Source organism: Meles meles, chromosome 6 (genome assembly GCF_922984935.1).
Source record: "Meles meles chromosome 6, mMelMel3.1 paternal haplotype, whole genome shotgun sequence".
NCBI lineage: Eukaryota > Metazoa > Chordata > Mammalia > Carnivora > Mustelidae > Meles > Meles meles.
In genome coordinates this window covers 76,779,726-76,804,382 of record NC_060071.1, presented here as the reverse complement: position 1 = coordinate 76,804,382, position 24,657 = coordinate 76,779,726, and the positions used below count along the sequence as shown (strand labels likewise).

General features: G+C 38.9%; 1 gene segment (V, D, J or C); it reads right to left on the bottom strand.

The window, feature by feature from the left end:
- Positions 1 to 16,164: 16,164 nt before the first annotated feature.
- LOC123943626 lies at positions 16,165 to 16,714 on the bottom strand. The segment is given in 2 exon segments: positions 16,165 to 16,499; positions 16,623 to 16,714. Coding segments are annotated over 2 exon segments (381 nt in total).
- Positions 16,715 to 24,657: the final 7,943 nt, after the last annotated feature.

The window sequence follows — 24,657 nt, the reverse complement described above, 5'->3', positions numbered from 1 at the left end:
AGGATAAGGGCCACAGAGAACTAAATTATACCACATACTTAAGCAAAGATAATATATATAATGTTGGGTCAGGGATGAAAAGAAAGAAAAAGGGGGACAGAAAGGAGGGCCAAAACATTCATTCGTTCCATTCCTTCACGCATTCATTCAGTAGAATGATAGAGCAGTAAACTCCCTGAGTTTTCTTTTGCCTTGTATAATTGACAACTGTGGGTCAGTCACTATTCTGTGCACTAAGAACAAACCCATGAACAAAACAAATAATACCTCTGACCTCACAGAGCTTTTATTCTAACCAGAGATACAGGCAATGACTATATCGACACCTAAGTCAACAATGTAACTGCACGCGGTGGTTACTACCACCAGGGAAATAACTGGAGTGTTGGGATGGAGAGTTAGGAGGAGGTCTGTGGGGGGTCGCACTAGTCAGAGAGACCAGCAGAAGTCAGAAGGCTTTATCTACAGTAGTGCTATTTGAGCTGAGAGATGAAGATGAGTTGGGTTGCTGAGATGTAGGGGAAGAGCATCTCACATGGATGAAAGAGTGAGACCAAATGTGGGAAAAGATATGGCAAATTCAGAAAACTGAGAGGAGATCAGTGGTGTTGTGGCACGGAGAGAGACAGGGAAGGAGAGCTAAGATCTGAGACTGAGGGGTCAGGAGAGATTCAAATGATGCCCAACCTTGTATATCATAGCCCGCAGTTTGTATTTTACTGTAGGAGTTAATAGAAAACCACTGAAGCATTTTAGGCACGTAGAGACAGCTTTGGACTTATACTTTAAACAATCCTTCTGGCTACCAATCAGACTGCTGCTTCTCAAACTTTTAAGTGATAGAATTCCCTGGGACTCTTGGTAAAATGCAGACTTAAATTCAATCAATCTAAGGTGGAGCCTGAGATTTTGCACAAGTTTCAATACTGCTGGTCCACATTTTGAATAGCAGAGATGTAGGAAATAGACTGCTTTTAGAGAAAAAAGACCTGTTAGAAGGTAGCTTGGACTAGAAGAGTGTTTTTCAAACTCTGTTTAATGTTTTATGAAAGGATATTTATTCTAACTGTGTAGTGTACCCCGGTGTTTTCCAATCTTATTTTTTAATGACAAAATGCATAAACCCGCAGGTTAAAAGAAGAGAAAATTAAAACAAGGAAAATGTTCACTTAGTAAAATGGAAACCACCTTAAAATAATAATATCCTTATCTGGTAAAGTGTTGGAAAATCAGCAGCCTCATATACTCCTGTTGAAGTCATAGCTCAGTTACAAAATTCTTCAGGGAAATCAGACATTCAGTGTCATGTCTTTTCCCTTATCCAAGCAATTTCATTTCCATTAAAGGTACAGCTTTAATGATGTTCATAAAAGCATTGTCTGTAGTACTGGATGGTTGGAAATAATATCAAAAAGTGGTTAATTTAGGGTGAAATAAGTAATGGGAATTAAAGAGTGCACTTGCGATGAGCACGGGTGATGTATGAAACTGTTGAATCGCTATATTGTATACCTGAAACTAATATAACACTGCATGTTAACTGAAGCTAGAATTATAATTAAATTAAATTTTTAAAAGAGGAAACAAAGTGATTAATTCAAAAAATACATCTATATAATGGAAACTCAGCCCTTAATATATGTTTCCTGTGTTTCCTGGGGATGCCAGCCTGGCTCAGTCAGTGGAGCATGTGACTCTTGATATCAGGATCTTAAATTCAAGCCCCACATTGAGCATAGAGATTATATATTTATATATATATATAGGGCGCCTGGGTGGCTCAGTGTGTTAAAGCCTCTGCCTTCGGCTCAGGTCATGATCCTGGGGTCCTGGGATCGAGTCCCGCATCGGGCTCTCTGCTCAGTGGGGAGCCTGCTTCCTTTCCTCTCTCTGCCTGCCTCTTTGCCTACTTCTGATCTCTGTCTGTGAAATAAATAAATAAAATCTTAAAAAAAATATATATATATAATATCTCATATACATATATGTTTCTTGGCAGGGAAATACCTCCATTATTATAATATTGAGAGAAAGAAGTGTGCTAATAAATACCAGGTACATTATAAGTACCTTTTATAGGAAAATATAGCTGTATGTGTGCACTCACAAAAAATTGAAAAATAATAATAGTTACCATTTTTATATCGTGAAATTACACGACTGTTCTATTTTGGAAGGGGGGTTTATTTCTCCTAACTAACGCAAGGTTAACATGGAAATTAAATAATAAAATTTTAAATCTAATTTAAATTTAAAACACATAACTCATTCCTTCAAATTCTAGATCCTACTTTGCATCTTTAGTGGAAGAAGCAATTGATAAGGGGTCAAAATGTCCCGGTCTTACCTTTAGCTTCCGTTTTGCTGTAAGTCATGCTTTGAGTAAGTCATGCAATGCCTGTAGATCCTAATTCTTCCATCTGTTAAATAAAGGGCATGGCTGAATCAGTATTTCCTAAAGTGTGATTGATACTAGAAATTTGTTAGGTAGTACATTTTTATTTGTTACATATATCAGGCTGTTTTAACTTGTAATCAAAAAAACATGAGCACATCAATTATACGGTTTCACAGATGGCGTCAGTTAAAGCAAGCTACATTATTTTTATGTAGTTATTTTTAAAGTCTATTTAATATAAAAGTCAATTTAGTATTAAATTATTAAATAATGATATAAACTGTACACGGATATAGAAAATGTCAGGAAGATTATAAACAAATGAATAAAATGCTGCTGGTGAGGGTGCCACTTGGCAGAAAATTGCTTCAAGGAATGACAGCCTGAACCACAAAGGAGTCTGCCCTCTTCCAGTGACAGCAGTGGAAGGCCCTCTCTGGGTACACAGGTCCAGGATTAGTATAATCTGCAGTGAGCAATGAAATTTCAATAGCAACTAAAGGAAATTGAAGTCAATATAAATTCAGATTCATCACATTAGGGAGTTGGTATATTATCCTTCATTTCTGTTTGGAGCCAAAAATTATACAGAAAATTCCCTCTATAAATAAAGAAAACAGGTTTGCTCCCACCCACTTGTGTCAAGAGGCCCAGCTAGTGGGTTGTGCTCAGAGAGCACTGGACCACAAAAACAGAAGTAGATGGTCTAATTTCCAGGATGACAGGCTGGAATATGCAAAACTTTATACAATTTCTCCTTTCCAGGAAGTTCTTTAAAATTTTTGCCTGCCTGTTCTTTTCAGCTTGATTGAATTAAAGATGCACACCCTTTCCCAGAATCCTGCTTAAACCAATGAAAGTTGTATAATTAAGAATGGTGTGTGCTCTCTCCTAGATACTCAGGAATGAAGGAGTCTGTTCAAATGTATATGGGCTGCTCAACTGTGGTTAAACAGAACCACAGAAAAAGATTTATTAATTGCTGATTATTTTTGCAAGAATAGAGTGTCTTTTCACAATCCCCCCAGCTGAACCTGGTACCTCTAGCCACCCTTCCATAGCTTGCAGATTTATGGCAAAGACGATTAGGATCTGATCTTTTTGTTCATATCTCCAAAGCCCCAAAACTCACAGCACAGCTGCCAAAGAAAGTAGCAAATGAAACTCCCAGGGACTTCTCCATTTTCCTATCTTCAGACTTTAGTGGACTCAGCTTGGAGTCTGAGAGCTCTCAGATGCTACAAGCCTCATTTATCGTTCAGTTGTCACAGGAAGCAGAGAGATTCCCAGAATTAGATCCATTCGCCTGGGCATGTATTCACTCAGCCACTCCTGACCTCTGAAGAGATCATAAGGGAAGAGCACCATGTCAAGACCAAGTGCAGATTAGTTGGAGAGCTACACCTATTGTTTGTCCCCTAGACTGTTTTCTTTCCTTTTGTCTTTTATAAATTTTTTTCAGCATGTATCATGTATAAGTTATAAACTGAATAGTAAAAAAAGCATCCCTCCCCCCAAGGAAAACCGAGAGAGGTTCTTTTCTCTCTTCTCAGTGCAGAAATCTACTAAATGAGCCCCTACATAGGAACCTACCTAGTGACACTGTAGCTCAGTACAGTGATCTTATATCTAACCCCTGCTCATAAACTCATGTGGATCCGTCTTACAATTTACATTAAATACACTAGCAGTAGGGTGCCTGGGTGGCTCAGTCAGCTGTGCATCAAACTCTTGATCTCAGCTCAGGTCTTGGTCTCCGCGTTGTGAGTTCAAGCCCCATTTTAGATTCCACACTGGACGTGGAGCCTACTTTAAAAAAAATACACTAGAAGCAAGAAATTGTGATTTTGTTGTGCATAACACCTATGAAATAAAAACTAAAACAAAAACAAACCCAAGAAAGCCTTTACAGTCTGTTCAGATAATTGGATGGGATATGTCAAATAGAGGAAGACTCCCATCCATCACCATAGGAAAATAACATAATCAATAGTAGAATGAAGGATACCTAAGCCTTAGTTTATATTTGATATTTTTTGTTATTTTTTCTTAAATTATCTTCACTGCCTCATCCCATCTATGTCCAAGAATAAACATTAGTTGAAAAATTATTTTCTGCTAATGCCATTAATTTAATTTAATTAATTGAATTGAATCCTTACAACTATGTGATGAGGTATATGTTATTATAGATGATGAAATATAGGTCCTCTCAGTTTAGTAATTTTGTCATCACATCATTTAGTAAGTGCAAATTTCAATGTCTATGTCTTTCATCAGCAAATGAAACATGCCAGTTACAGAAAGCAAGTGAAGAAAATGTGTACATTGAAAAAGAAATTTAATAGTATATTCCTTTAAAAGAAAGTAAACACCATAGACCAATCTAGATTCACACCTCATTAGGGAAGGTCTTTTGGTATCTTCATTTGTCTGTTTTGTTCAGTACTCTACATTATAAGTCTACAAAAACATCTGTCACTTATTGTGTGTTCAATAAATAATTGTATAACAAATAAAATCAATGTGTGTCTTTTAGATCAATTATGACTAAAAAGAAAATGAAACTTTCTATTTTACCTTCACTTAGTCTTTTTTTGATGTTTTCCTTTGCTTTATGTCAGTCTCAATTGTTGACCTATATTCTTTTCCTTCTCTCTAAAGAACTTTAAATGTCTGTTGCAAAGCAGGTCTAGAAGAAAAAAATTCCTCAATTTGTGTTAGTCTGAGAAACTCTTTATTTCTCATTCACTTTTGAAAGATGATTTCACAGGGTACAGAATTCTAGGTTGGTTTTTTTTTTTTTTTACTTCTCTCAGACTTTAAACATTTCACTTCCCTCTCTTCTTGCTTGTGTAGTTTCTGAAAGAAGTCAGATGTAATGCCTATATTTGTTCCTCTATAGGTAGGGTTTTTTTTTGCCTTGGCTTTCTTAGGGATTTGTTGTTGTGGGTGTTACCTTTGATTTTCTATGTATGATAGAAATCACTATCTATGTAAATAGTGATATGCCTAAGTGTCATTTATTTATTTCTTTGTTTGTTTTTGGTTTTTTTGGCATTTATCCTGCTTGGTGTTCTCTGAGTTCCCCAAATCTGTGTCCGACATTAAATTAGGAAAATAAGCAGCCATTATTGTTTCAATTATTTCATCTTTTCCTCTCTCTGTTTCTTCTTCTTCTGATATTTCCTTTAGACATATGTTACAACTTTTGTAGCTGTGACATGTCTTTAGGATACTCTGTTCTGGGTTTTTTTTTCAACCTTTGTTTTCTTTGCTTTTCAATTTTAGAGGTTTCTGTTGAGATACCATCATGTTCAGAGATTTTTTTTCTTCAGGTGCTTCTATTCTAAGTGCTTTTGATCTCTCACGTTTCTTTTCGATTCTTTCTTGTGATTCCATCTCTCTGTTGAAATGGCGCATTTGTTTTTGCATGCTGTCTGCTTTATCCATTAGAGGGCTTAGCATATTAATTGTAGTTGTCTTAAACTCCTGGTCTTATAATTCCAACATCCCTGCCACGTCTTGTTGCTATGTTTCTCCAAAGTGTGCTTTTTGTTTTTTGGTCTGCCCTGTAATTTTCCTTAATAGCCAGACAGGATGTATAGGCAAAAAGGATTTGTTGAAATAAACCTTTGGGAATGCGGTGGTGAGAGATGGGAAGAGGGGAAGTATCCATGGTCCTGCTAAAGGGAAGTGAAAGACTGAGCCTGTGCTTCTGGATTTTGAACTTCTCTAGTTTTCTTTTTCTATTTCTTTCTCCCTCATTAGGAGGGACAAGATGGCTAAACTGGCCAGACTTGGGTATTTCCTTTCCCCTAGGTTAGTTAGGCTCTGATAGGACCTCGGCAGATTAAGTGCCAGTTAACTCTTCCTCTGAGGGCAAGCCTTGTGAAGGAAGAATAGATTGCTCTGGTGCATTTTCAAGCAGTTCTTCTCCCACCCCTCTCTGCAGAGCATTAGGGGATTTTTCTCCAGTATATACTGTGGGTACCTGATTGAGCTTCTAGATGTAATCTCACAACATTGTAGGGTTCCCCTATGACTGTGTGCCCTGGAATTTTTAACTCTCAGACTTGTCCACACTAAGCCTCCAGCAATTCATCAATTACAGTTTGGGATTTCTTGTCCAGCACTGGTTCCCCATGTAGTTTGTGCTCATGAGTCTTTGCTCCAATAAGCTGCAACTCTGTTTCCACTGTCTGTCTCTCCAAAAGGGACAGCAATTTGTCCTGTGTTCTCCTCCTCTACAGATCCAAGAACAGTTGTTGATTTTTCAGCCTGTTCAGCTCTTTACTTTCTAGGATAAGTGATAACTTTAAAGTTCCTTACATGCCGGGTTGTCTGGGTGGTACAGTCAGTTCAATATCTGACTCTTGGTTTTGGTCAGGTGTTGAAATCAGGGTTCTGAGGTCCAGCCTACATCGGGCTCTGCACTCACTGTGGAGTCTGCTTGAGATTTTCTCTCTCTCCCTCTGCCCTTCCTGCTTGTCTCTATCTTATAAATTAATTAACCAATCAAGCAATCTTTTTTAAAAATTTTTATTTATTTCTTATTTTTTTATAAACATATAATGTATTTTTATCCCCAGGGGTACAGGTCTAGGAATTGCCAGGTTTACACACTTCACAGCACTCACCATAGCACATACCCTTCCCAATGTCCATAACCCCCCTCCCCCTCGCCCAACCCCCCCCCGCCCCCAGCAACCCTCAGTTTGTTTTGTGAAATTAAGAGTCACTTATGGTTTGTCTCCCTCCCCATCCCATCTTGTTTCATTTATTCTTCTCTTATCCCCCTAACCCCCCATGTTGCATCTCCACATCCTCATATCAGGGAGATCATATGATAGTTGTCTTTCTCCGATTGACTTATTTCACTAAGCATGATACCCTCTAGTTCCATCCACATCGTCGCAAATGGCAAGGTTTCATTTCTTTTGATGGCTGCATAGTATTCCATTGTGTATATATACCACATCTTCTTTTCCATTCATCTGTTGATGGACATCTAGGTTCTTCCCATAGTTTGGCTATTGTAGATATTGCTGCTATAAACATTCGGGTGCACGTGCCAATCAAGCAATCTTAAAAATAAAAAATAAAGCTCTTTTCACACAGAACAAGAAACTGGAAGTCCCTAGTTTTTGTTTTTTAATGACCTTTATTTTGACATAGCAGAACCTATGAAGTATAGAAAGTTAGATATATAAACAAGAAAATATATAAAAATAAAATTATTCTTACCACTCAGAGATTACCTTTTTAAATATCTTATTATATATTCTTCTTCTTGTTTCTCTCAGTTAGTATCTACCTTTCAAATAAAACAAATATTTATCTCATCTAACTCTTAAACCATATTTAAATTTCTCAAAGTGTCTCAAAAAAGAACATCGTAGCTAATTTGTGCAATCTAAGACTACACATAGCATGAAGACATTCTGTCCTTTATGTTTATTTTCTAGAATACTATTAGTTGAAGAGCCTGGGACAGCTGCCCTGCTGTCCCAGAGTGACTGTGCCTGCTAGTATGATGTTGGCATAATAGTATGAGCAGAGACGTTCTCCGAAGGAGCAGCTGTGGAAGGCAATAAATGAGTTGGGGGTGCATCTGGAAAGGTGGCTTGATATGGATCATGGATAAATTGGTAAAGCAGATCTCTCCCCACAGAATACTTCCTCAGAAATTGAATAGCCATTAAGTGAGAACTAAAATCTGTCAGGGGGAAGGAAGCTTATCAGATATTGTTCTCAGCCCCATCAACTTGTTGCTTTTCCACTTGGTTGTCATTCTACTAGTCGCCGGACACCAGACAGAGCTGATCTGTCCCTTTAAAGCAAAATTATTATTTACTTCAACAGCAGTAATGCAACATGACAGTCTTACCTTTGGGAATAGCCAGATGTGGCAGTTAAATTTATGTGTTGAATGAAGATAACTTTATGTTATGTAGACATCCCAGTTTAAGTTCAAAATAATATGCAAGAAAGAAGTACCAGCTCACTTGTGAAAGTATAAATGACATAAAAAAAAAAAAACACAATGCTCTACTTCACCTCCTAAGCCTCCTTAACAACCTGCAGGTGCAGATTTTGGTACTGGCTGCAAGTGCCCAGGGAACACGGTGCGCTCACGGCACAGATGTAGAGGGCTGAATCGCTGAGCTGGATGGCTCTGATGTGCAAGGAGCTGTGCTTGGAGGTTGTATCCAGAGTCGCTGTGTACCTTCCATCAGACTTTCTGCCGTCATCATTAGCCATGACTATCAGAGAAGCAGGACCTCTTCCAGTGCCCTGCTTGTACCACCTTAAGCTGCTAAAGGGGGTCACTGAATAGTTGCATTGAATTGTGCAGTTCTCCCCCTCCAAGATGACCAGGGATTGAGGGTTCTGTTCCACTTGGTTTTTGCCACTCACCCCTATCCAGAAAGCAAAGTGAGATTTAAGAAATAGAACATCAATTTGAATGCTCCTTAATCTGCCACTTTTTCTTCTCTCCACTGAATCCCAGGTAAACCATAAAATGACCCAATTTTCTTCCCTTCTCCTATCCCAATGCAATGCACTTTTGCTGAAAATCCTAAGAGAATGTTCCCTAAACTTCCTGCGTCAACCTGGCTAAAACTCTGCATTAACTTACAACAAAAATGGAGCCACAAAACCACCAACGGGGTTCTCAGTTGCTTCTCCATCCTTCTTCTGCACAGGGCTGCCCCCAAAAGACGAGTCAGGGCTGACTCATCTATTCAACATTTTTTAAACACTAAACAAAGGGATTCTCAGAGGTTGTGATCAGCCAATCAGAAACAACACGCCCCTCCTACACACAATCTTTCTATAGGCAAGGCCATTGAAAACACCGCCATCTTGCGGCTGTAGCTACAGTTCCTCAAAAGCTCTGATTAATTTTCTTCTTCTTCTTCTTTTTCTTCTTTTTAAGACTATTTATTTATTTGATAGACAGAAATCACAAGTAGGCAGAGAAGAAGGCAGAGAGAGAGGGGTGAAGCAGGTTCCCTGCTGAGCAGAGACCCCCCCCCCCCCATTTGGGGCTCGATCCCAGGACCCTGGACCCTGAGCCGAAGGCAGAGGTTTTAACCCACTGAGCCACCCAGGTGCCCCTCTCTGGTTAACCTTCTTGCCAGGTTTTCTCCTTGCCATTTGCAATATAGTGTAGAATATAAGCCTGATGAGTCTGTATAAGCACAGTACACTAGTACTTAAAATATATGTTTAGGGGCGCCTGGGTGGCTCAGTGGGTTGAGCCGCTGCCTTCAGCTCAGGTCATGATCTCAGGGTCCTGGGATCAAGCCCCGCATCAGGCTCACTGCTCGGCAGGGAGCCTGCTTCCCTTCCTCTCTCTCTGTCTGCCTCTCTGTCTACTCGTGATCTCTCTCTGTCAAGTAAATAAATAAAATCTTTAAAAATATATATATGTTTAAACACTTCAGTCTGAATTCTGGCTATAGGTGATATTGGATCAAAGAGTTAAGCCTCAGCTTTCTCATCTGAGAATAAGTGTAGTAACACTTCTTTGACAATTTTGGAAAGATTTAGAAGACACGATGCAGACCATATCTTCCTATATAGAACCACTACACTGATTTAACAATGATATAGTACCTTGGAGACAAATTCAGAATCCAGCTAAGAATTAAAAGCACCCCAGAGTAACACAAACTGAAAATAGCTGCATTGATACAGGTAAGAAGACCAGTTTCACTTAACCCAGGTCTGTCCTTCCACCCCATCAAGTTAGCTCAGTACCAAGAAGATTGCCTGGGCCCGTGATTTCTTCCATGGAGAAGTAGGCGTTTCGAGGGTGGGGAGTAAGAATCAAGCACACACCTGGCTTCCCAGCCTCTCAGGGCCTCCTCTGTGGGGCTGGGTTCTATCTTGCCTTATACCAGTGCAGAACCACAGGCAGAGCCCAATCTGTTAGGACAGCTGGGAAAAAAGTAAAGGAAAGGCATCATTCTACAACTGGTATGGTTTGCAAGATTGGGAATAGGTGCAGAACTGAGGTTTTATCCTTGCAAAGAAGGGATGGAAGGGAAGGAGGCCCGATGCCCAGTAATTCCAACCACCCTCCATGAGCCAGTTTCTATCTCACCTCATACAGAGCACTGAACAACAGTCAGAGCTTGAGCCTCTCAGCTAGCTTTTTTTTTAGATATGACCCCCAAAGGCACAGAAAACAAAAACAAGAATAAATGAGTGGGATTGCTGTTAGGTCCGTGGTCAAAGGAGCGAGACTGATACAAAGTGAAGGTCAAGCAAAGCTTTATTTCGCACCAAGCATCGAGAATCAAACCAACCATTCGGGGCCACCTCTTACAGAGAGAGTGAGCAACTCCCAGACTCACAGACTAACTTTTATAGAGCAAAGGCCATGTGGTTGAGCCTGGCCACACACAGGTGGCCAATGAGATTGCAACACACAGAGAAAGCTGCACAGTCATGCTAGGTCACACACGGGTGGCCAATTGAATTACAATTCACCTATGGGTGAATAGCTACTATGGTAGCTATTTGAACTAGCCTATCACCTTGGTCAGAACTGGCACCCAAAAGCTGCCCAAAAGGCAGGGCCCACACTCCTTGGTAGCTAGGGAGACAGTATGTGTGCCCCACTGATTGGATGTCTCCACCTGGCCTGACTCATCCCTGCATTCGGGCTCTGTTTTCTCCACCTGACCTGACCCGCCCTTGTATTTGGGCTCTGTTATCAGGGACTGGTGGACCACGTGTTACTGGTTTCCTGGACTTGCTTTTAAGTAAGTTCCCCTGGAAGGGGGGGGCGGGGTCAGCTTAAGTTTTACTGCATAAACAACAAAATTACTGTTTAACTGAGATGAAATCGCTCTGGCTAAATAGGCCCTTACATTGCATTGAATTAAACACTTCTGCATGGCAAAGGAAATAGCCAAACTCGAGTGAAAAGATAACATATGGAGTTACAGAAAATATTTGTGAACCACACATCTGATAAGAGACTAACATCCAAAATACATAAGGAGCTCAAGCAACTCAACAGCAAGAAAGCAAATAATTTAAAAATGGACAAAGAAACTACATAGAAATGTCTCCAAAGAAGAAATACAAATGGCCAGCAGGTATATAGAAAGGGGCTCAACATCACTAATCATCAGGGAAATGCAAATCACACCCACCATGAGATACCACTTCACACCTGTTAGAATAGCTATTGTCAAAAAGGCAAGAGATAGCAAATGTTGGTGAGGATGTAGAAAACAGGGAGCCAGGTGTCTGGGTGATTCAGTCAGTTAAGTGTCTGCCTTCAGCTCAGGTCGTGATACCAGGATCTTGGGATTGAGTCCTATGTCAGGATCCCTGCTTAGTGGGGTGTCTGCTTCTCCCTCGTCCTCTGCCTGCAGCTCTCCCTGCTTGTGCTCTCTCTCTCTCCTTGTCAAATATGTAAATAAAATCTTTTTTTAAAAAGAAAGAAAGAAAACAGGGAGCCCTTGAGCACTGTTGGTGGTAATATAAACTGGTACAGTCACTATGGAAAACAGTATGGAAGTCCCACAAAAAGTTAAAAGTAGAACAACCATACAATCCAGCTATCCCATTTCTGGGTATAAATCCAAAAGAAATGAAATCAGTAATTCAAAAAGATATCTGTGCTCCCATATTCACTCCAGCATTATTCACAATAGCCAAGGTATGGAGAACAACCTACATGTCCACCAACAGATGAAATCCTGCCAGTTGTGACAAAAAGGATGCACCTGAAGGACACACAGTAAATGAAATAAGCCAAACACAGAAAGACAAATATTGCATGAATCAAGCTGTATGAGGAATCTTAAAATGTTAAACTCACAGAAGTAGAGAGTAGAATGGTGGTGTTAAGGTGGCTTTGGTGTGGGGAAAAATGGGGAGATGTATGTCAAAGGATGAAATAAAGTTTCAGTCATGCCAGGTGAGTAAGTTCTGAAGACCTAATATCCGAGATGGTAGGTATAGTTAATAGTACTGCATACGTGGAATTTGCTAAGAAAATAGACAGACCATAAGTGTTCTTATCACACACACACACACACACACACACACACACGCACACACAATAGTAACTATGTGAGATAGTGGATATGTTAATTAGCTTTGTTGTGGTAATCATTTCATAATGTATACATTTATCAAAACATTATGTGGGAAACCCTAAATATAGACAATTTTTATTGTCTATATTTAGACAATTTAGAAAATTTTATTGTCTATATTTAGACAATTTAGACAATATATATGCCTATATATAGGCAACTTTACATCAGGAAAGCTGGAAAAAAATTTTAAACAAAAGGGAAGATGCATATAAAGTGCCTACAGCAGGGAATAGTTTGAATTTAGCCCTTAACTAAAATATAAACTTCTTAGGATATCTGTTCTATTCTGTACTATACCCTCAGTTTGTAAAAATGGGCACATAATAAGGTTTCATTGAATGAATTAATAATAATTTTTCCCTCTAATACTGATGGTAGTACTTTTTATTACTCATTTGTAATTCAACAATTTTTTTTATAGACCTACTCTTTGTCAGGTATGCTTGTACATGCTGAGAATAAGCAAAGACTCTGCTCTCGTGGAATTACAATCTAGTAAGAGGAAAAGCAGAATATTTGAGCATAGATACTGGTAAATAGTAAGTTTAGAAGCTTGTGAAAATTCTCTTCTTATTGCTTCCATTTTTATCAATGAATAGTTGAGGGTGTATATGTATGAGGCTTCATTGCAAGTTTGAGATATAGTACACACAGTGGCTGAATGCTAAAGATGGAAAGAAATATACCATGCAAACCCTTATCAAAAGAAACCTGGCATACTGTATTCATAGAAAACAAACTATTCTAGAGAGTTTTGTTTTTTGAGAAAAGTAGAATTCTATTTCTTTAGAAATAGAATTATTGGAGGTAAAGAAGGTGTGATGGTTAATTTCATGTGTCTACTTGACTAGGTCGTGCAGATATTTTCAAACATCAGTTTAGAAGTCACTATGAATGTTTTTTCATTTTTGTTTTGTTTTGTTTTGTTTCAAGAGATGTAGGCAGAAGGAGAGGGAGAAAGAGAATCCCAAGCAGGCTCCACACCACATGGTACTCCATCCCACGACCCCGAGATCATGACCCAAGCTGAAAGCAAGAGTCATATGTTTAACCAACTGAGACAGTATGTTTTACCAACTGAGACACCGAGGCACCCGTGAAGATATTTTTAAGATGAGATTAATATTTAAGTCAATAGACTGAGTAAAGCAGATTACTCTCTATAACATGAGTGGGCCTCATCCTATCAGTTGAAGATCTTATGAAAAAAAAATGAGAGGTCCTGGAGGTAGAAGGAATTCTGCCTCCAGACTGCCTTTAGGCACAAGCTGTAACATCAACTCTTGCCTGGGTCTCTAGCCTGCCCACCTGCCCTATAGAATTGGACTTGTCAGTCTCCACAATCACATGAACCAATTCCTAAAATCTCTGTCTCTCTCTTTACACACACAGCCTCACACACACCCTGTTGATATTATTGATTCTGTCTCTCTGGAGAACCCTAATACAGAAAGTATTTTTAAAAATTAATGAAGAAATTTCATATTCAAAAAAAATCAGTCTTAAATTTGTGTACCCCTGAATAATACAGTTGGTGTGTTTGTGTTGGGTACTTTTGTGAAATTTTTTGGATTTCACAGTAAAATTGTTTTTAATAAAAAGTATCAATGGTGAAGATATTGTAGCCCCAAGAAATGGTTGATCCCTCAGAGACACTCACTTCAGGAAAGAACTAAAACACAGAATTGGTCCAGCAAACTCAGGAGGGAGAAAGCTGAAGAAAGAGAGGAGAGGATAGAGGGAGAAAGAGAGAATCTTAGACAATATTCCATTGTCATTATTCCATATTCATTCTGCTTAAAATAAGGGCATTCTGTTTTAAATAAAGTGTACTTTGAACAATATTCCATTGACAATATTCCATACTCATTCTGCTTAAAATAAGGGCATTCTGTTTTAAATAATGTGTACTTTGAACAGCACCCTCAAGAGAGGCAATGCTTGTTACTACAATGGATTTTCATAAACTTCATCAAGAAGCATATACAGTAATAGAAGAAAAGTTAGGAAATTTCCTGCAAAACAGTGACAGGTTCCAAAACACTGAGGCAGCATCAGCTTTCAAAGCATTTCAAGTAGCTGGGACTCTTCTGAACTCCAAAACCAAGTCTTGGGTATTTAATTCCTCTGCTTAAAGAAGGACAAAAAAGCTACAAAGTTGTACTTATTCTTCAAACTTGGCTGTCTACTTCCCATTCTTGAGTGAATCCAAAATGACTGGCAAGAGTCAGAAGAACTGGTGGATGGTTCACATGGCCTGAAAGGACCTCTCACTACACATCTTGTCAAGTCATGGGCTGGGTTTGCCTCTCCCTCCTTCTCTAATGGCACTTCTTCCATTCACAACATCTTCTCTGTATTAAGTTCTAGAATGGGCTCCAGGCTGAATGGACATATATATTCTTTACATATACAGTAAGTTATTGGCATGAAGCACCAAAATATTTAATATAAATTTTGGATGAAAACACAGCGGCTAGGTTGAAGACCTTAACAAGGAAACATTTATAAGTGGAAAAAACCCAAAGAGAATATTTAACATCAGTGAAGAATAATTAGTCATTCAAGAGTGGATGTTGAGCCTGGTTAGTTGCTTCAAACTAAACAAACAAAATTAAGGAAAAGAGAAAGCCTTGAACCTCAAGCTTCCATCTTATACTCACACATCCAAGTGAAAGATTTAAAAATAAAAATAATATGGGAAACTAAAGAAAATATGAGATAAAATGTTACCATTTTATGAAACAAGATGGGATAGGGAGGGAGATAAACCATAAGAGACTCTTAATCTCAGGAAACAAACTGTCGGTTGCTGACATCACTGCCCACTGTCATTTTTTGTCTGCTCTCTGTGGGGTTTATGCCCTTTATAATTTCCTTACCACCTTTTTAACAGGGCTTCAGGGATATAGAGGCTAGTATGTATGGTGCAGCTTTCCTTGGCACTGAAAAACCACTTCACTCAAGGCCTACTTGTTAGAAGGTTAATGATGCATGTACTTGCCGAGAATAAGAGGAAGGGCACAGTGGGTGATTTAGATATGAGCCAACTCCTCAATTCTGTTTCTAACCTACCCCTTCATGTTGAATATCAGCCTGAGTCTCCCACCTGATTTACTAGAAAAGAAAGCAGGGCAGAGGTTCCTGGTCTCTCTTTTCTTTGCTCAGGTACATGTGTTTCTCCTCCTTTCTACCCTTCCCTTCTTTCTCTACTAAAACCTGGTTTGGGATTGATGCTCTTCCATCACCTCTCCTGCCATACTCGGTCAGGAAGACACTGGACAGAGGTCACCTTCTCAGGCACATTGTGTGTCTCTAAAAGTGTCATAGACACAGAAACACCTAGCAGGGAGCCATGAACAACTTGTGGGACTGGACGTTCACTGCAAGGATGACCACAAGACCACTTCATTGTTATGTGATTCTACCTTGAAATCACTTATGCCATGGCTGAGGAACTCTTGGATTCAAACTAAGGAACACCTGGGGTTGGGGAATGTTACTTCTGGTTCCTGTGCTCTAGTCATTTGTATAATTTTGTGTCAACCACACACTGGGGGACGAACAACCACAGACTGTGCTGGAACCAGAATGGATCAAGCAGAGATGCTCAGCATCCAGGCCCTGTTCTGCTCAGAGTTTGTGCTCAGCTCCCCCTGCAGTCCCTGTCACTGTGTCGTACATGGCACAGTAGTACACAGCTGAATCTGATGCTTTCACTGAGCGTTTCTCCAAGTGGAAGGATTTGGAATCTTTGTTGTAGGTGGCTTCAAATCCTTTGTTGCTTCCTTTCTCTTTGTCCTTCAAGGCTTTCAGGAGGAGCTCTAGACCTTCTCCTGGATACTGGACATACCAAAAAAGAGTGGGGGACCATGATGTTGAAAAAGTACAATTTATAGTCAGGAAAGCCTCTTCTGAGAGGGTCACTTGGCCTTCTGTCTGAGTCACTGAGTCTCCATGTGTTTGTTCTGAGGAAAAGGAAATGAGACCTGTGTCACTTTGTCCATAAAGCTTTTGGAGAAATTACAGTTAAACAATTTGCTGATACAATTGAAGAAAGAATCCCAAATTTTAAAAGACATTTTACTTACCAAGCATTAAGAGTACCACAGTCACGAAGCCTGGAGAACACTTCATCTCTGGAGTGTCACCTAAATAATGTTCTTCATTCTTACCATGAAGAAATGTTGGACTGACAGAGAAATGATCAGTGGAAGCCAACATTTCACACAGGAAATGTGATTCTGTTAGGAAGCTGCACCCCCTGGTGGACAGGGACTGAAATGCATGCACGTTGGCCAGAAGCCTCCCCAAGTCAGCCATCTGTTTCATCCCTCACTTCATGAAGCACATGTCAGTCTTCAGGTGGCCCCTGGAAGTCTGAACAACAGCAATCCTGACCTCACAGGTCTATTTGTTCTTAAGAAACTACCTTATATGGGAGTTCTTTAACACAGCATCCCAGGGAACTCCTGTAGCTGAGAGGGTAACAAACTTCTTAAAGCATCTTACTACAGTACTTCATATACTCATGTGTCCATGTGGACCAGCCCAAAATCCACTGACTATCAGAAATACGGTTTGAGTTGAGTATGGAAAAAGTAATTACAAGTCCAGTCTTTGCGGAGTGATTCTGTATTCGTTTGTGTCTGTTTTGTTTTGCTCCAATATTTAGAACAGTGACTGTCATTTTTTAAGCACTCCCTAAATATATGTTAAATTAAAAAAAAATGAACAAATGCCCTTTCCCTGAAACACTGTATTACTTGGTCATAAAAATTAGCAATTTAAGAAATACTATCTTCTTAATATATGTTTTTCAGAATACAAGTCACCCTATTTTATAGGTAACCATTTTAATAGTCAAATATTTATTTTCAGAATCATAAACAAATGGAAAATATCAATTGTATTCAGAAGAGAGATCACAAATGAAGTTGTCAAATCCCTATAGAATGATGTGAGATTCTTCTTTTTTTAAAGATTTATTTTATTTATGTTTGAGAGTATGAGAGCAAGGGGTGGGCAGAGGGGCAGAGGGAGAGGGAAAACACTCCCCAGGCTGAGCACAGAGTCTAACGTGAGGATCAACCTCACGAAACTGAGATAACAACTTGAGCCAACCAAGGGCTGGATGCTTAACTGACTGATCTGAGATTTTTATCTTATGCTCTCACAGCTTCCTTGACTCTAGCATGAGATGAACAGCGTATGTGAATCAGGTAACAAATACTAATGTTATACTCCTTTTTTTAAAGAAAAATGTTTATTTATTTATTTATTTATTTATTTATTTGAGAGAGAGAGCACAGGCTGGCAGGTGGAGCAGGGGCAGAGGGATAAGCAGAATGGGAGAAGATAATGCTATATACTCTTAACAGGTTTTAGCCTCAAGGATGCATTCTATTACCACCCATCTACCACATTCTGTTGCCAAATGCTAATCAAAAAAATTTTCCTCATGATGTAAGAAATCTGGATTATCAGCATAAAGTTCCAGGAAGGAACACATCTTCTGTAAAGCCCTATAAACATTTATCTCTAGACACAGAGATGGAAGCTTAGCTCAAGCTCTTTCCTAAACGCCACTCTCCACACAATCAGATCAAGGAACTTCATGAGTCCGGAGCTAACATGGGAAGTTTTCCAGATGCAGAGCAAAATAAGAAATTCAGGCCTGGATATCTCTTGGGTTCACGTGGCCCTTCCCTTCCCTTCCACCTTCTAATCACATTATCAGAAACTGCCTAAAATCTATGTTAAAAAGGAATTTGGGACAAGTAGCTGCAAACTTGTATTCAGACATGTAGGCAGAATTCCAAATAAGTTGGAATGATGCTGGATTGAAAATAAACCTTTTAAAGGTGAGGATTCCCTTCCATCATTCTCTATTGAAAATAAACAGTATAGCACATGGTTGCGGAAAGTCATTACCTATAACTCCTAGTTAAAAAAAACATATTTCTAGGCCACTGGAAACGTACAAGAGAAATATTTTACCTTTTAGTTCACACAAAAGAATTGTACAGCATTGAGGGAAGATATGCATAGTAAATTTGGATGTTTAATGGCTTTATTAATGGGTCATTTTTGTAAAAAATAAACTGTGCCAATCTGAAGTGAACAATTCTATAAGACTTGCCCTCAGCACAGTTGAGATGATGAACATATGCATCACCCAACTGTTCCCTCATGTCTCTTTGTAATCTTTCTCTTAACACTCACCACCCCCATTTCTAGGGAATATTTCTGTCATGAATTTGACTGCATATTTTTAATTTTGTAGAAATTCTGTGTTGTACTCTTCTGTCTGACTTCTCAGCAGAATCATTTTGAGATTTTTTCATTGGTCATAATTATCAAGAGTTTGTTTCTTTCTGTTGCTGTGGTGTATCCCATCATGTGCGTATAAAACAATTTGTCTATTCACCTGTTGCTGACTATATCCCATTAGTCCCAGTGGGCCTCTTACAAATAAAGTTGCTGTGAATATATGTGTATAAGACTTTTTTATAGACATATGCTTTCATTTTTCTTAGTCCATATATGGGAGTACAATGGCTGGGTCATATGGTACATATACAATTGACTTCGGAAACTAATTTGTTCTAGCAGCTATTTTGTAGAGTCCCTTGCATTTTCTGCTGAGGCAATTATGCTGCCTGTTAATAAAGACAAGTTCACTTCTTCCTTTCCAAACTGTATGGCTCTTGTTTCTTCCACGTGTCTTATTGCATTGGCTGGAACCTCTACTTCAATATTAAATATAAGTGAAAACGAAAATTCTTTCCTTACATTCCAAACTAAGGATAAGGATTTAAGCTTTCACCATAAAGTATGATATTTGGTGCAGACTTTTTGTGGTACCCTTTTTAAAGGTGAGGATTCCCTTCCATTTGATCTAATTCACTGGGACTTTCTCTCAGGTTCAGATCAGGACTTTGTCAAGATCCCTCCTAAATTGCTCATCAGTTATTTGTCAGAGTCTTTGGATACATAACTGTCAAATTGTCACAACAAAATATTTAAAAAGATATCACTTTTCCATTTTATAAATAATGGAACAAAGCTCAAAATGATCAGGAAGTTTCATGGCAGGACTAACAGTTTAGAACACGGAGCTCAATGATAGCAAAAACCTGTTCTCTGTGTTTCTACTTTGATTGTTGTCAGAGAAAAATTGAGAGAGAGAGACTATATGGTAGTAAAATGACTTCTTCCCAGCCTTTGAAATATTTTAAGACACTCCTTAGCAGGATCTTTATTTATGCAAATGAAACTAATAAAGAAGAATTAAATAATTACAAGTTTAACTCTTTTAGCAAAAGAGGAAAGACAATGTAGTACAATGGATGGATACCCAAACTGAATGGATACCCAAACTGATATTCAGGAACTGACCAGTGGCTAGTGGCTTCACCATTCCTTCCAGACCAAATATTAGACACCTAATTTAAACAATGTCCTGTCAAACTCTTCTAGGGTTTTGTGAGTCACTGATACACTAGAGCTCCATTCATGACTAGTGATCACTCTCTTTCTCTGTTCCTTGAAACTTGTTTGTTATAAGGCAGTCTAGAACATTGTTGTTCTGATTAATAAGTATAAATGTTTCTGAAAAATTCTGAAATAGAATGGCCTTATAATCCAGAAATTCAACTGTCATCATGCACTGAATAAAGTTCTCAGACACCAGTCTGAGAAGTCATGCAGCACTGCCTCTGCAAGGGAGAGCAGCAGCAGCTGAATCCTGCACATAGCTTTTATTGTTTTGGGTTTTTTTTTAAAGATTTTTTTTTATTTTAGCATAACAGTATTCATTGTTTTTGCACCACACCCAGTGCTCCATGCAGTAAGTGCCCTCCCTATTACCCACCACCTGGTTCCTCAACCTCCCACCCCCGCCCCTTCAAAACCATCTGGTTGTTTTTCAGAGTCCACAGTCTCTCATGGTTCATCTCCCCTTCCAATTTCCCTCAACTCCCTTCTCCTCTCCATCTCCCCATGTCCTTCGTGTTCTTTGTTATGCTCCACAAATAAGTGAGACCATATGATACTTGACTCTCTCTGCTTGACTTATTTCGCTCAGCATAATCTCTTCCAGTCCCGTCCATGTTGCTACAAAAGATGGGTATTCATCCTTTCTGATGGAGGCATAATACTCCATCGTGTATATGGACCACATCTTCCTTATCCATTCATCCGTTGAAGGGCATCTTGGTTCTTTCCACAGTTTGGCGACCGTGGCCATTGCTGCAATAAACATTGGGGTACAGATGGCCCTTCTTTTCACTAAATCTGTATCTTTGGGGTAAATACCCAGCAGTGCAATTGCAGGATCATAGGGAAGCTCTATTCTTAATTTCTTGAGGAATCTCCACACTGTTCTCCAAAGTGGCTGCACTAACTTGCATTCCCACCAACAGTGTAAGAGGGTTCCCCTTTCTCCACACCCTCTCCAACACACGTTGTTTCCTGTCTTGCTAATTTTGGCCATTCTAACTGGTGTCAGGTGGTATCTCAATGTTGTTTTAATTTGAATCTCCCTGATGGCTAGTGATGATGAACATTTTTTCATGTGTTTGATAGCCATTTGTATGTCTTCATTGGAGAAGTGTCTGTTCATATCTTCTGCCCATTTTTTTGATATGATTATCTGTTTTGTGTGTGTTGAATTTGAGAAGTTCTTTATAGATCCTGGATATCAACCTTTGTCTGTACTGTCATTTGCAAATATCTTCTCCCATTCCGTGGGTTGCCTTTTTGTTTTGTTGACTGTTTCCTTTGCTGTGCAGAAGCTTTTGATCTTGATGAAGTCCCAAAAAGTTCATTTTTGCTTTTGTTTCCTTGGCCTTTGGAGACATATCTTGAAAGAAGTTGCTGTGGCTGATATCGAAGAGGTTACTGCCTATGTTCTCCTCTAGGATTCTGATGGATTCCTGTCTCATGTTGAGGTCTTTTATCCATTTTGAGTTTATCTTTGTGTACGGTGTAAGAGAATGGTCGAGTTTCATTCTTCTACATATCGCTGTCCAGTTTTCCCAGCACCATTTATTGAAGAGACTGTCTTTTTTCCATTGTATATTTTTTCCTGTTTTGTCGAAGATTATTTGACTATAGAGTTGAGGGTCCATATCTGAGCTCTCCACTCTGTTCCACCGGGCTATGTGTCTGTTTTTATGCCAGTACCATGCTGTCTTGGTGATGACAGCTTTGTAGTAAAGCTTGAAATTGGGTAACGTGATGCCGCCAGTTTTGTTATTGTTTTTCAACATTCCCTTAGCAATTCGGGGTCTCTTCTGATTCCATACAAATTTTAGGATTATTTGCTCCAGCTCTTTGAAAAATACTGGTGAAATTTTGATCGGAATGGCATTAAAAGTATAGATTGCTCTAGGCAGTATAGACATTGTAACAATGTTTATTCTTCTGATCCAAGAGCATGGAATGGTCTTCCATCTTTTTGTATCTTCTTCAATTTCTTTCATGAGTATTCTGTAGTTCCTCGAGTACAGGTCCTTTATCTCTTTGGTTAGGTTTATTCCCAGGTATCTTATGGTTCTTGGTGCTAGAGTAAATGGAATCGATTCTCTAATTTCCCTTTCTGTGTTTTCATTGTTAGTGTATAAGAAAGCCACTGATTTCTGTACATTGACTTTGTATCCTTCCACATTACTGAATTGCTGTATGAGTTCTAATAGTTTGGGGGTGGAGACTTTGGGGTTTTCCATATAAAGAATCATGTCATCTGTGAAGAGAGAGAGTTTGACTTCTTCATTGCCAATTTGGATACCTTTTATTTCTCTTTGTTGTCTGATTGCCCTTGCTAGGACTTAGTATTTCATTGTTTTTTTAATTAAAAAAAAAAGATGCCTCAAAACATGGGAAAGGATTACAATGGGATGGCGAATGCTTGAAGCAGGCTCCTATTGTAGGAACACAAGCAGTCAGTCATGGGGTAAGGGAGGAGCTGAATGTTTGGGCTAGCAATCGCCAGGGGCAGAAAGGGAGGACTGAGGGTGGAATTCTTTCATACCTCCTAACTTATGCCCTGCCCTGGGAATCCATCCTACTCCTACTGGGCTATTGGGCTCAATAGCCCAAGAGCTGGAATGCTGTTGATGTTTCAGCTGCTTCCACAGTCACTCCTTAGGGCTTACAATATATTTTCCAAGAAAACCTCCACATTCAACTTCAAGATTCTACTCAAAAATGGAAAGAATTTGGCTATATACCCACAATATTGAAATATTTATGGACTCCTATTTCCATCCAAAGGTGGAAGCAACCTTAAAGTCCATCCACAGATAGATGTACATAAACAAAATATGCTATGTACATACACTGGAAAATTATTCAACCTTAAAATGGAAAAAAATCCTCACACACACTTCAACAGAGGTGAATGTTGAGACATTATGTCAAATTAAATGCCACAAAATGAGCAGCATTGTATAATTCCACTTCTAGAGGGGATATAGCTCAGTGGTAGAACATTTGATGGCATAATTCCACTTCCATGAGGCACCTAAAGTAGTCAAACTCATGGAAAGAAAATCAGAATAGTAGCTCTCAAGGACTTGGGGAATGAAGTAATGGAGAGTTATTGTTTAATGAGTGCAAATATTTAATTTTTCAAGAGGAAAGAATTCTGGAAATGGGTGGCATTGCTAGTTGAACAACAACGTAAATGTATTTAATACCACTGAAATGTACACTCAAAGTTTTTTTAAATGGTAAAAATATATGTTAAAATGGTAACAGTTTGCAGTTAAAAACATTTGAAGAGATTCTAGTTAAGATTTCTATTTTACTCATCTGCCTTCCTAGCAAATAAAAGAGGGTGTTAGAATGCAAGACTAATTATCAACCATCCAGTACCATCTGAATTTTAAGGTACTGGGCAAATAGGGTTACAGATGAAGGAGGAAAATGGAGAGAATGAGGATTTTGGAGAGTAGAGCACTGTTCAAACGAGGAGGGCTCAGAAGTGTGCCAATTGAGCCACATGTTGGCAAGAAGTACTTTTGAAGGAGTGTTGAAGTGAAGGGCAGGAACAGATAAAGGGGAAAATTCACACTCTGCTCCTTCACTGTATCCCCCCTAAGTGTCCCTAATTATGATCATTTGTGGATCAATCTGGGGAGATGCAGGTAAACCTCCATGATGGAAACTGGGCACATCTATGCTAGAGGTTTTAGTAAGATGGAATGAACACTAGTACAAACTACCTTACAGAGCAGGCTCGCTAGAAACTAAATGTGAATATGATAACTCAAGGCAAACATAATTTTTTGTTATATTAGTTAAAACTAATTTTAAATTAAATCATTAAATGGCATAAGATATCAGGATATAAAACAAGAAAGGAAAATCACACTTCACAGCACTCACGATAGCACATACCCTCCCCAATGTCCATAACCCCCTCCCATTCTCCCAACCCCACCTCCCCCCAGCATCCCCCAGTTTGTTTTGTGAGATTAAGAGTCATTTATGGTTTGTCTCCCTCCCAATCCCATCTTGTTTCATTTATTCTTCTCCTATTCCCCTAACCCCCCATGTTGCATCTCCATATCCTCATATCAGGGAGATCATATGATAGTTGTCTTTCTCCAATTGACTTATTTCACTAAGTATGATACCCTCTAGTTCCATCCACATCGTCGCAAATGGCAAGATTTCTTTTCTTTTGATGGCTGCATAGTATTCCATTGTGTATATATACCACATCTTCTTTATCCATTCATCTGTTGATGGACATCAAGGTTCTTTCCATAGTTTGGCTATTGTAGACATTGCTGCTATAAACATAAGAGACTATGGACTCTGAAAAACAACCTGAGGGTTTGAAGGGTCAGGGGTGGGAGGTTGGGGGAACAGGTGGTGGGTGATAGGGAGGGCACGTTTTGCATGGAGCACTGGGTGTTGTGCAAAAACAATGAATACAGTTATGCTGAAAAAAATAAATAAATTAAAAAAATATATAAAAACAAGAAAGGAAAATCACAGAAACATTCACGATCTTTCTTATTCAAGAAATGCCTGTAACATAATATATACTCAATAAATATGTACTGAACAAATATGTACCAAACAAATAAATATGTACTGAAAATCCAACAA